Source organism: Salvelinus fontinalis, unplaced genomic scaffold (assembly GCF_029448725.1).
Source record: "Salvelinus fontinalis isolate EN_2023a unplaced genomic scaffold, ASM2944872v1 scaffold_0002, whole genome shotgun sequence".
NCBI classification, from domain to species: domain Eukaryota; kingdom Metazoa; phylum Chordata; class Actinopteri; order Salmoniformes; family Salmonidae; genus Salvelinus; species Salvelinus fontinalis.
In genome coordinates, this window is record NW_026600211.1 from 653743 (window position 1) to 667581 (window position 13839).

Below are 13839 nucleotides of genomic sequence, written 5' to 3' on the forward strand. Positions count from 1 at the left end.
ACCCATACAGGAACCTCTTCCTAGTTAACTACTGGTGTTACTAACTATACACTCATACAGGAACCAACTCCTAGTTAACTACTGGTGTTACTAACTATAAACTCATACAGGAACCAGCTCCTAGTTAACTACTGGTGTTACTAACTATACACTCATACAGGAACCAGCTCCTAGTTAACTACTGGTGTTACTAACTCTACACTCATACAGGAACCACCTCCTAGTTAACTACTGGTGTTACTAACTCTACACTCATACAGGAACCAGCTCCTAGTTAACTACTGGTGTTACTAACTCTACACTCATACAGGAACCAGCTCCTAGTTAACTACTGGTGTTACTAACTCTACACTCATACAGGAACCACCTAGTTAACTACTGGTGTTACTAACTATACACCCATACAGGAACCTCCTCCTAGTTAACTACTGGTGTTACTAACTCTACACTCATACAGGAACCTCCTCCTAGTTAACTACTGGTGTTACTAACTATACACTCATACAGGAACCAGCTCCTAGTTAACTACTGGTGTTACTAACTATACACCCATACAGGAACCTCTTCCTAGTTAACTACTGGTGTTACTAACTATACACTCATACAGGAACCAGCTCCTAGTTAACTACTGGTGTTACTAACTATACACTCATACAGGAACCACCTCCTAGTTAACTACTGGTGTTACTAACTATACACTCATACAGGAACCTCCTCCTAGTTAACTACTGGTGTTACTAACTCTACACTCATACAGGAACCTCCTCCTAGTTAACTACTGGTGTTACTAACTATACACTCATACAGGAACCTCCTCCTAGTTAACTACTGGTGTTACTAACTATACACTCATACAGGAACCACCTCCTAGTTAACTACTGGTGTTACTAACTATACACTCATACAGGAACTGAGGCATTTCAAGACCCAAGGCATCTGCTCTTACCTGTGAGAAGCACCGACGATACTCATGCTCTGCTCCCGAACACCTGTAGTTCTGGGGGGGTAATCTCTGTCCCCCTGTCTCCCCCTCGGCCAGGGGGTGGGGGTGCTGCTGATGTTGCAGGGGGTAGATGTTGGGTTGGGGGGGTCCAGGGTGAGGTGATTGGACCTGAAGGTTGAACCCATAGGGGGACTCTCTCTCTCTGTGCTGGGGGGAGGAGCGGTGGAGAGGGGGGGAGTAGGGGTGAGAAAGAGAGGGGGAGTAGGGGTGAGGCAGAGGGGGGAGGGGAGGAGGGGCGCGTCTGTCAATGATTCTGTCGTGGTTGGGCTGGAAGGGAGATGGCCTGTGTGAGTGAGGAAGTGTCGAGGGCACTCTCTCTCTTTCTCTCCCTCTCTCCCTCCCTCGCTCCGCAGCAGCTTGTCTCTGTCTGTCCATCTGTCTGTGAGTGTCCGTGTCCCTCTGTCCATTCCTTTCTGGTTTAGCTATAGTTGTCGTTATTAATGCCTTAGCGACAGGTGACTCCGTACTCTCCCCCTCTGTCTTCCTTTCCTCCTCTCTCCTCTCATGCTCCCTCTCTCCCCTATTCCCTTTGTGGTTTTTGCCTCCCTCCCTCTCCTTCTCTCCCCTCCTCTTCTCTTCTCCGGATCTGTCCATTTGGTCAATGTTAACAACAGTTCCCTCCTGCCCCTCTGTCTCTAGTACCAGGGTTGCTATGGTAGCATTGCCGTGCTCAGTGTGGCGGGCCTGCCGGTGTAATGGCAGAGAGAAGGGAACCCTGCCGTAACCAAACTGACCCGGACGGATAGAAGAGGACCTGAGAGAGAGAGAGAGAGCAAGAGTAAGAGAGCGAGAGAGAGAGAGAGAGAGAGAGAGAGAGAGAGAGAGAGAGAGAGAGAGAGAGAGAGAGAGAGAGAGAGAGAGAGAGAGAGAGAGAGAGAGAGAGAGAGAGAGAGATTTAAACAGGGAAATATTACACATGATGACAGAACTCTTATCTGCTCTTAAAATGATTGACATTCTCCACAACTGGAGCCAACAGCTTACAGCCTACAGTGAGAGTTAGAGGCAGAGCACACGAGAGTGAGAGCCCTAAGGAGTCTATCTGTATGGAGGTCATGATATTGAGCAGAACTAGTGATCTAATGGCACAGCAACTCACACTCCCATGACTCACATCAACCGAATGACTCAACTCATACTACTAACACCTTAACAACAACGTCTTAACATTTACATGACGTCTAAAACAACGTCTACAGTAAACAGTTTCCTTGCCAACACCATCATCCAATCATACTCACCTACTAGCAGGCAGAGCCCCCCTATTGGGCAACACTGACCTTCTGCTCCCACTTCCTCCCGCCCTCCCTGTTCCAGGATTGGCTGGCCGGCGGGCGGCCTGTGCTGGTTGGCTGTAGCTGGATGGGGGGGCAGGAAATGAGGGGGAGCGGTAAACAGAACCTGGCTCCTGATTGGGTGATGAGAATTCCGGGCGATAGAGGGGAGATGTGGGATTGGAGGACTGCGCTGGCACAGCTCCTGCCCCTCCTCCTATAGGAGTGTCCCGATAGAGAGACAGTCCTGGGTTCTGATTGGATGATAGGAGTGAGGGGGGATAGAAGGGGGCTGGCTGTCTCTCTGTCCCTCCCCCACCTCCTCCCCCGTACTGGGATGGCTGGTTGCTAGAGTAATGAGGGGGGTAGAAGGGGCGCATGGCGGAGATGACAGAGCCATGGTTGGGACCCCCGGCCCTCCCTGAGAGGAATGATGAACCTCCCCAGTTTGGAGGAGAGTGGGAGAGGGGAGGAGTTAGGGGACGGGGAGGGGCTTCACACTTTCTGGTTCTCTGTGACACGCCCACTCCACAGCTCTGAGAACATCCTGACCACTCCTCCCAGGCAGACCACACCCCCTCCGGACTATTGTCCACCTGCCGAGATCTTCTGCCCGTCGCCTGGAACACGAACACACACACACACACAAGAACACATCAAACATATGATAAACCAGCCAGGTCACTAGACGTCCATCCATGTCTGAGGATGTTGGGAGATGATGTGGGAACCAGCCACTAGGGGCAACAGTGAGTGCTGTTACATTCAAGGGTGCTGTTACATTCAAGGGTGTTGCGGACAGGGATGGTGGATGGAAAGTTGTTTTTTAAGTTTTTGTTTTAAGTCTATCCCAAACCTTAACCCTTACCTTAACCATTCAGAGTTCATGCCTAACCTTAAGATTTCTGAGTTAATTCCTAAACGTAACCCTAACCTTAAAAATGCAGAGTTAACTTCTTTGATATAGGGGGCAGCATTTTCACTTTTGAATGAATTGCATGCCCATAGTGAACTGCCTCCTACTCTGTCCCAGATGCCAATATATGCATATTGTTATTACGATTGGATAGAAAACACTCTGAAGTTTCTTAAACTGTTTGAATGATGTCTGTGAGTATAACAGAACTCATATGGCAGGCAAAAATCTGAGGAAAAGATCCAAACAGGAAGTGAGAATTCTGAGACTGGTCGATGTTAAAGTCATCGCCTATTCAATTCCCTGTAATATATGGATCTGTTTGCACTTCCTACGCCTTCCATTAGATGTCAACAGTCTGTAAAATGCTGAATGACGCCTCTAGTGTGAAGTGGGGCCGGATGGGAGGTGTCTCAGTCATTGGTCTGGCAGATTGCCAATTCTTGCTCACGCGCTTTCCTCATGATATCTCCTTGCGTTCCATTACTTATACAGACATGAAGGAATGCTCCGGTTGGAACGTTATTGGATATATATGATAACAACATCCTGAAGATTGATTCTCTACTAAGTTTGACCAATTTATTCGACTTGTAATATAACTTTATGAAGTTTTCGTCCGACGTTTGCCTGCATCTGCGCGAGCGTTTGGACACGTGTACTACACATGCTAGCAAAAGTAGCTAATTGGACATAAGTAATGGACATTATCGAACAAAACAACGATTTATTGTGGAACTAGGATTCCTGGCAGTGCATTCTTATGAACATATTCAAAGGTAAGGGAATATTTATGATGTAATTTCGTATTTCTAGTGACTCCAACATGGCGGAGAAATGTTGTTAAATCTGAGCGCTGTCTCAGATTATTGCATGGTGTGCTTTTTACGTAAAGTTTTTTTTAAATCTGACACAGCGGTTGCATTAAGAGCAAGTGTATCTTTAATTCTGTGTAAAACATGTATCTTTCATCAAAGTTTATGATGAGTATTTCTGTTATTTGACGTGGCTCTCTACAATTACTTCGGATATTTTAGAGGCATTTATGAACATGGCGCCAATGTAAACCGAGATTTGTGGATATAAATATGCACATTATCGAACAAAACATAAATGTATTGTGTAACATGATGTCCTATGAGTGTCATCTGATGAAGATCATCAAAGGTTAGTGATTAATTTTATCTCTATTTCTGCTTTTTGTGACTACTATCTTTTGCTGGGAAAATGGCTGTGTTTTTCTGTGGCTATGTACTGAGCTAACATCATTGTTTGGTGTGCTTTCCCCGTAAATCCTTTTTGAAATCAGGATTCACAACATGTGTAGCTTTAATTTGGTGTCTTTCATGTGTGATTTCATGAAAGATTGATTTTTTTAGTAATATATTTGAATTTGGCGCGCTACATTTTTCCTGGATTTTGGCCAAGTGGGATGCTACCGTCCCACCTATCCCAGAGAAGTTAATGCCTAAAGAGGCACAAAATTGGTTAGAGAAAAAACAAAAAGAATTGGAGGTACTTATTCAAGAACGATCAAGTGTAATGTTTTACAAGAATAAAGCGATTTGGATGGTGTTTTCTTGAATCTTTATCATAGAAATGTTACCAAAAATAATTTACAGAAACTCGTTACAAATTATGGAGTCATCCATGATTCACCAAATTATATTTGGTATATTAAATATTTTAAGCATAATGTTTTCTTTTCAGTCTCCTCCATTTCCACTGAATGATGTTAACTGTAAAGCTTTATATCCTAATAATAATAAGGTAAAATTAACACATTTACAGAAAGACCTGTGTGAAGGCCAACTTACAGAAGAGGAACTTTTTGACACAATTAAATATTTTCAGTCTGGAAAAACACCAGGGCTTGAAGGTATACCAGTAGAGGTATATCAGACCTTTTTTGATGTACTCAAAGATCCATTATTAACATGTTTTAATTACTCCATTATTAGCATATTTTTTCTTTGTAGACATTCAGGTACTCAACAAGAAGGTCTGATTTCATTACTACTAAAACAGGACCGTGATGGTTAGTATAAAGATCCAGTCCATTTAAAAAACTGGAGGCACCAAAAATCCTGGTGAAATGCATAGCTCATAGAATAAAAAGGTTTTACCAGATATTGTTCATCCTGGCCAGACAGGTTTGGATGATATATTGGAGATAATATACGACAATTACTTGAAACAATTGAACATTATGGAACATCAAAGATACCAGGTCTGGTCTTGATAGCAGATTTTTAAACGGCGTTTGATAAAGAACAACTAGAATGTATATATAAATGCCTGGATTACTTTATATTCTGTGAATCTCTTATATGATGGGTTAAAAGTCATGTACAGCAACCCCAGACGTAAAATAGTAAATAATGGTTACTTCTCAGAGAGTATTGAGCATTAAAGAGGAGTAAAACAAGGCTGTCCGTTGTCTCCATATCTATTTATTATGTCCATCGAAATGCTAGCTATTAAAATTAGATCCAACAAGAACATCAAGGAGTTAGAAATCCAGGGGATAAAAACAAGTGTCAATGTATGCCGATGACTCAAGATTTTTCTTAAGTCCGCAATCTGGATCCCTGCACAGTTTCAATGAAGATCTTGATCACTTTTCTAGCCTCTCTGGACTAAAACTTAATTATGACAAGTGTACCATAGTACATATTGGATCGTTAAAAGACACAGTGTTTACACTACCTTGTAGTTTACCAATAAAATGGGCGGATGGTGAATTAGACATACTTCGTATTCACAACTCCAAAAATATAAATGAACTTACCACAATCAATTTCAATAAAAAGATAGCAAAAATAGATAAGATTCTGCAACCATGGAGAGGTAAACACTTGTCTATTTATGGAAAAATCACATTGATTAACTCTTTGGTCCTATCACAGTTTACTTACTTACGAATGGCGCTGCCTACTCCAGACGAGTCGTTTTTTAAAATCATATGAGCAAAAAATATAACATTTTATTTGGAATGCTAAGCCAGACAAAATTAAATGTGCTTATGTATATAATTAATATGAGTTTGGGGGGCTAAAATTATTAAATATTAAAGCTTTAAACCTCTCACTAAAAGCTTTACTCATACATAAGTTATATTAAAACCCAAAATGGTTCTCCAGTAGATTATTAAGAAAGGTTCATCCTTTGTTCAAAAATTGCCTTTTTTCCTTTATACAGATTACAACTTCTTATTTCCAAAAAGCTGTCATTTTCTGTAATTGAAAATTAAATTTTGTTTAAAGTATCGCCCTTTCTTAAACAAGCCATACAAAGCTGGTTACAATTTCAGTTTTATCCCCCAGAAAAGATAGAACAAATATTACAACAAATGTTATGGTTAAACTCTAATATACTGATGAATAAAAACACATTCTTTATGGATTTTTTTGGGGGGGAATGTTTGCTCAATCCAAACTTACATCCAACTGATTGCAGCATTACCACAAATATGGAGGAGGCAAGTGGAAAAGGGAGAAGGTAGGAAACTTGTTTGCTTGCCATAAATTAAAGATACAAATTGGCTGAAAGGAACTGGCATAAATAGAAGATATACCAGTTTCATTTGAGAACGAAAATGTTGACAGCTGTGCCATACAGGTAGCAAAATAAATGGGAAGAGATTTAGATGTACCGATTCCACGGCACATGGTTTATGAACTGGTACAAAAAACAACACTTCAAGTTTTTCAATTTAAATTATTATACAAAATTCTTGCCACCAACAGAATGGTATATATATGGGGCATACAACAATCTCAGCTCTGTAGATTTTGCTGCGATGAGACAGAATTACTACATAATTTATTCTGGTATTGCCCCTATGTAGCTTGTTTCTGGTCACAGGTTCAGGAATGGTGAAGAAAATCACAACATTAATTTAAAATTAACCTTACAAATAGCAGTTTTGGGCGATTTTGAATCAATAAATAACATAATAATACTCGTAGGAAAGGCTTTCATCTTTAGCTCACAATCTGTGGATACTATAGAATTAGAAAGATTCAAAATGTATGTAAAACATCACAGCACAATTGAAAAATATATGGCACATGGAAACCAAACGAGGGTGATAGGTGGGATGGGCTGAGAGTGGCTGAGGGGTGGGATTAAAGATATTTTTGTTTGGTAATGTATTATTGTTATATGATTGCTTTATATAAAAGTACCATGTATCGTGGGGAGAACAAGTATTTGATACACTGCAGATTTTGCAGGTTTTCAAACTTACAAAGCATGTAGAGGTCTGTAATTTTTATCATAGGTACACTTCAACTGTGAGAGACGGAATCTAAAACAAAAATCCAGAAAATCACATTGTATGATTTTTAAGTAATTAATTTGCATTTTATTGCATGACATAAGTATTTGATCACCTACCAACCAGTAAGAATTTTGGCTCTCACAGACCTGTTAGTTTTTCTTTAAGAAGCCCTCCTGTTCTCCACTCATTACCTGTATTAACTGCACCTGTTTGAACTCGTTACCTGTATAAAAGACACCTGTCCACACACATTTAATCAAACAGACTCCAACCTTTCCACAATGGCCGAGACCAGAGAGCTGTGTAAGGACATCAGGGATAACATTGTAGACGTGCACAAGGCTGGGATGGCCTACAGGACAATAGGCAACCAGCTTGGTGAGAAGGCAACAACTGTTGGCGCAATTATTAGAAAATGGAAGAAGTTCAAGATGACGGTCAATCACCCTCGGTCGGGGGCTCCATGCAAGATCTCACCTCGTGGGGCATCAATGATCATGAGGAAGGTGAGGTCAGCCCAGAACTACACGGCAGGACCTGATCAATGACCTGAAGAGAGCTGGGACCACAGTCTCAAAGAAAACCATTAGTAACACTCTACGCTGTCATGGATTAAAATCCTGCAGCGCACGCAAGGTCCCCCTGCTCTAGCCAGCGCATGTCCAGGCCCGTCTGAAGTTAGCCAATGACCATCTGGATGATCCAGAGGAGGAATGGGAGAAGGTCATGTGGTCTGATGAGACAAAAATAGAGCTTTTTGTTCTAAACTCCAGGGGAGTATGGGGGGGAGGATGGATGGGGCCATGTAACGCAAGATCTTGGCCAACAATCTCCTTCCCTCAGTAAGAGCATTGACGATGGGTCGTGGCTGGGTCTTCTAGCATGACAACGACCCGAAACACACAGCCAGGGCAACTAAGGAGTGGCTCCGTAAGAAGCATCTCAAGGTCCTGGAGTGGCCTAGCCAGTCTCCAGACCTGAACCCAATAGAAAATCTTTGAAGGGAGCTGAAAGTCCGTATTGCCCAGCGACAGCCTCGAAACCTGAAGGATCTGGAGAAGGTCTGTATGGAGGACTGGGCCAAAATCCCTGCTGCAGTGTGTGCAAACCTGGTCAAGAACTACAGGAAACGTACGATCTCTGTAATTGCAAACAAAGGTTTCTGTACCAAATATTAAGTTCTGGTTTTCTGATGTATCAAATACTTATGTCATGCAATAAAATGCAAATGAATTACTTAAAAATCATACAATGTGATTTTCTGGATTTTGTTTTAGATTCCGTCTCTCACAGTTGAAGTGTACCTATGATAAAAATTACAGACCTCTACATGCTTTGTAAGTAGGGAAACCTGCAAAATCGGCAGTGTATCAAATACTTGTTCTCCCCACTGTATGTAAAATGTGTATGAAAAATGTGTATGTAAAATGTATGTATACGTAGCAGAAAAGCTGTAAAAATATATATATATGTTTGTCTTCCTAAGAGGTGGGGGTGGAGGATAGGTTAATAAAACATTTTTAAAAATAAAAATAAACTTACCCTTAAACACTTTGAAATTTGATGTTTGGAACATCTTTGAAGTTTGACGTTTGAGAAACATGAAGGAACGTTTAATTCTGAGGTGAGACTGTGAGAGCTTGTTGGATACACATGTAGTAAACATGTAACAACATATTCAAGTGTTTCCTAGACAGGCCTCTCTAGTTCTGTTGGCCCCTGCCTGAGCAAATCTGCCTTCAATTGGTGTCAAAGTTTCAATGCCAGAATCCCTGGATGTTGTTCAGCGGGCTAGGAAATAGAAGACGTCTAAGCTAAGTTCACTTATGCTGGCAGTAGCTTTAAAGCAGTTTTATGAACTGAGGAATAAAATCATCAACTGTGTGGAATATGGATGGATGGCCTTGTGGAAGTGCTGTGGCACAGCCAGCTCTGGCCTGGCATGCTGAACGCAGTGCGCTATGTGTGCATGTGCGTGTGTAACAGGCAAGGCTTTGATGTGTTCCTCTGTGGATCTGTCTAAATGTTTCTCATTTCATAACTCAGAGCTCTCTCTCTCTCTCTCTCTCTCTCTCTCTCTCTCTCTCTCTCTCTGTGTGTGTGTGTGTGTGTGTGTGTGTGTGTGTGTGTGTGTGTGTGTGTGTGTGTGTGTGTGTGTGTGTGTGTGTGTGTGTGTGTGTGTGTGTGTGTGTGTGTGTGTGTGTGTGTGTGTGTGTGTGTGTGTGTGTGTGTGTGTGTGTGTGTGTGTGTGTGTGTGTGTGTGTGTGTGTGTGTGTGTGAGAGAGAGAGAGAGAGAGTCCATGCCTGGTTAGCAGAACAGCTAGAGAAAGACCTGAACAAAAGTTTCCATTCAGCAAAAACCAGAACATGAGTCTGCGCACCACCACTCTGAGAGAAAGAGAGTACATGCCTGTATGTGTATGTAATAGTAGGTATATGGACATAGAATGTGTGTGTGTGCGTGTGTGTGTGTGTGTGTGTGCGAGCATGCGTGTGTTTTATTTCTGAGGATGTCCAGGGCTACAATAGGTCAAATAACGGCCACACCTGTCTCTGTCTCTGTGTCAGAAGACCACTCCGCCACCAGGGGACTTGGGTAATGAGTGACATCACAAAAACACAGCTGCCACAGAGCCGAGACCATTACTGACTCACGGCCACTGACCCGGCGCCAGAACTGAACACTGGTGCTCACACAGTGAGATGGTGCACCACTCACTACAGGCTTTCATGGGCTAATCCACCAGGACCCTAAACTACGATTACAGACACTAATCGCCTCGAATCACCATCACTATGGTAAAACCACTACTCACCTTTTTCTTCTCAGCCTTGGTCAGAGAGGATGTGACTGCCACAAAACCCCACAGCACATAAATCCTGAGAGAGGGGGAGGGAAGAGAGAGAGAGAGGAGATAAAACGATGAGGGGGTTAGAGAGGAAGAGTGAAGAGGGGTTTAGTAAACAGAAGCAGATTTGATGACTTTCCTTACAGAGGATGTATTATGGGGATGCACTGTATATCCTCATATCCTAAGACTATCAAAACGCCTCAGTAGCTTCATAAACGATATAATTTAATAGTCAACACATACTTCTCTTTCCCTAACAGTCCAAAGCCTGTCTAGTAGCTGTTTAATAAACGTTCTATCATGAGTAAAAGCACCGTGCGTAATGTTTCTTTCATTATAGGACATACTGTAAAACTAACTCTCAGCAGTTCAGTTGACATTCTTTCGAATGTTCCTGACCTTGCTATGTTAGAGGTGCACACTATGAGTCGTTTTTTCCCGGCGCCGCGTGTGAATTCAGGAATAACTGTTTCTTTGACCTGGCGGTTCAGCAGCGGCATACATCTCAATCAATCTGACCGCGCCGAGAAGGTGCAAACAAACTAACGCGTCCAAACATCAGCCGTGTTGTTCCTCCCACCTGTCCACACCCTGTGGCTTTAAACACACAAGCCCACATCCAAACGCAATCACTCGCAATCCCAACTCATCATGTACATTTGTTTCAATAGTTTGAGACTTGGGGAGAGGGGCCTGCGGCTTTGGTGTTGGTTTATGTTGGTCACATGATTATAGGTTCCTTTAAAGTGCTTTTATATAGCTAGAAACTCAGGACGCGGACTCATGCGCACTGGGCTAAAGTAGATAATTTGAGATGCACCAACACAATTATTGTGTGAACTGTGAAGACACACCACGATCCAATAACATCACCGCAATCACAAATCCGCAGGCCACATGTGACCGCTGTGACTGGTGCAGTTTCTCCAGTGTGTGTACCGCCACCGTCTCCCCTCGGACTGAAACCCTCCCCACAGTCCCCAGGCCCACACTAGACTAAACAATTATCCCAAAACCACAGACAAAGGTCCCGCACAGCCTGACACAACAGATCCGCTCAGCCTGAACTAACGACCCCCTACCCGCGTCCACGTTTCTCTTTACAGTGGCACATTGTAGAATAAAAACGGAGAGAGAGAGCGAGAGAGGGTGGACAGGGAGGGAGAGTGGGAACTGTTACTAAATCTGCCCAGACATAGTGAGTTTTAACCTCAACCCCAGCCCGAGGGAAAATTCCTTCTACATATCGTGCCCATGCAACGCAACACATGCGCGTGTACGCTTCACCTATATGCTATAGCACACACGGGATCTTTATTCACAACAGTTGACTTTTCAACAGTTTTAAATGCGTGTAGCTAACATATACTTACTGTACACTACTACACTTACTGTAGGCTACATCGCCACTGAAATACAATTTGGTTAGAAACCTTTCGCACACATGAAAGCGTGGAGCAGCTTATCGGTCAGTAGAGTCCCCCCAATTTACCTGCACAGAAACCTGAGACGCATTCTCTCGGTGGCCTCGCCCTGAAGTATTCCCCCTCCGGTAACGACTTTCTGACCACCGTATATGTGTTTTTGTTGATTCCCGGGGTGAGTTATTATCCGTTCCTTTCGGTGATAGTCAGAACAACCGCTGTGTCTTCTGTGTGTTTGTGAGAGAGGGTTCCTTCGCGTGCTCTCTCTCTCGGTCCCCCTCGTTCTGTCACACTCACCCACTCCTCCCTGGATTCGGATCGGGGAAGGGTTTCAGAGGTTTTTTTCTCTCGTTCACCCGACAACTTTTTTTGTCCTTGTTTTAAACTGGTGTGACGTCTGGCAGCCGGGGGGCCTGAAGGGGAGAAAAATAACGATACAAAATGGACAGATTACACAACTCTCTCTCTCTCTGTTTCTCTCTCTCTTATCGTTCTCTCTCTCTCCCTTCCATATCACACACGCACACACCAAACTGCGGGCACCACTCTGACTAATCTATAATTGAGTAACCGAGAGCCGATTTCTGAGTTGCACAACAACCCTCTATAAGAATGTTCTATTGTACAGACTTGTTCTGATCACTAATAATCATCAACTCATTGTTGACAACTGCTCAGGGAGCTCAGAGTTGGCAGCGATGACAGTTGCACCCCGTGGCGCGCACGCAACCCCCTTATTGTTTTAGAGCCAATAAATTAAATTAAAACAATTCAAGACTATTGTTTTACAACATCGACTGTAAAACGTAGGTCTATTGGAACTAGGGGGGCTGAATCCTTCCACAGAACTGTATCAATCATGCAAATATCTTATGAGAATAGTCGACAGACCAAACAGACACACCCGCATAGTTTATTGTTATTAACTTCTGAAATGTCCGTCTTTGTGGATGTTTTAGTTCTGATGTGTTTGTTATTGGCATGCATCGGTCCCAACCCGTTTTTATAACCGGTTTAATCAAGAATAGAAGCGACATGGTACAGCGCGCGAGCGTTCCCGAGGGAAGCCATTGACCGCGGTGAGTTCCAAATCTGGAGGGGCGATAATAAAAGTGGACCCAAAGCGCAGCGCGCGCGGTACCACATCAGAGAGAGAGAGTGGCGGGGGAGCAGTTGAGGGGCAGAGGGGTGGCGATAATTTTCGGGTCAAAAGCATAACTGGAACTGGCGCGGCACTAAGTTTAGTGACATTATTTGTTGTCTGCAAACACCGATAAGACTGGCCTGAGTGAATAGTCACTGCCTCCGGCTGCGTTTGCCACAGGTTTATGAGTTAAACACTAGAGGGGAAGAGGGAAGGGTGAGAGAGAGAGAGAGAGAGAGAGAGAGAGAGAGAGAGAGAGAGAGAGAGAGAGAGAGAGCGAGAGAGAGAGAGAGAGAAGAGAGAAGAGAGAGAGAGAGAGAGAGAGAGAGAGAGAGAGAGAGAGAGAGAGAGAGAGAGAGAGAGAGAGAGAGAATGTATGGGTATGTATGATCTAACACAGAGCTACTGGTCTCAGAGGACAGTGTGCTTTTCTTGGCCAGCAGAAACACAACATGACTACAGTACAGAGATGGTGATGGAGATTAGCTACATCAAACACTGCTCTAAACCAATCTAAAACCTGCACCACATTATACAACTGGCTTATGATTACATCTGTCACACTAACATTCTGTTGTATGAAATGATGAGGATAAACACACACACACACACACACACACACACACACACACACACAGTATCACAGGATGTAGCCTATAATGTAACTAACTACACTGTATTAGAGAGTGTGTGAAAGACCTGCTGTCATTTTGATACTCAACAGAACTGATCCATTATCAAAGTGTAACAACAGGTTGTGTGTGTGGTCACCGTGGTAATCTCTCCAGTGCTGTGTGCCCTTCTCCATCGCTCTCCCTTTCTTTCTTGTTCTCGCTCTCTCTCTTGACCCTCCTGACCCTTTCTCCCTTTTTCTAAATTCCTCTGGATTATTCTCTCTCTTCTCTATTTCTCTCCATCCCTCTTCCTGTATCTCAGAGGCA

The 13839-nt window shown here is 43.2% G+C and overlaps 1 protein-coding gene across 2 annotated transcripts in view; it reads right to left on the bottom strand.

The window, feature by feature from the left end:
- The window catches only part of LOC129841855 (ADAMTS-like protein 4), a 47336-nt gene extending 34993 nt beyond the window's left edge, over positions 1-12343 (bottom strand). Inside the window, exons 1-4 of one of the 2 annotated variants that reach the window (XM_055910179.1) lie at positions 11823-12343; positions 10295-10358; positions 2284-2897; positions 947-1757 (exon numbers count right to left, since the gene is read on the bottom strand). In XM_055910179.1, coding sequence (XP_055766154.1) covers positions 947-1757; positions 2284-2897; positions 10295-10358; positions 11823-11845 — 1512 coding nt within the window. In that variant the 5' untranslated portion in view covers positions 11846-12343. Of the gene's footprint in view, positions 1-946; positions 1758-2244; positions 2898-10294; positions 10359-11822 lie in introns of both variants that reach the window. The other variant, XM_055910178.1, reaches the window with a different exon arrangement.
- Positions 12344-13839: the final 1496 nt, after the last annotated feature.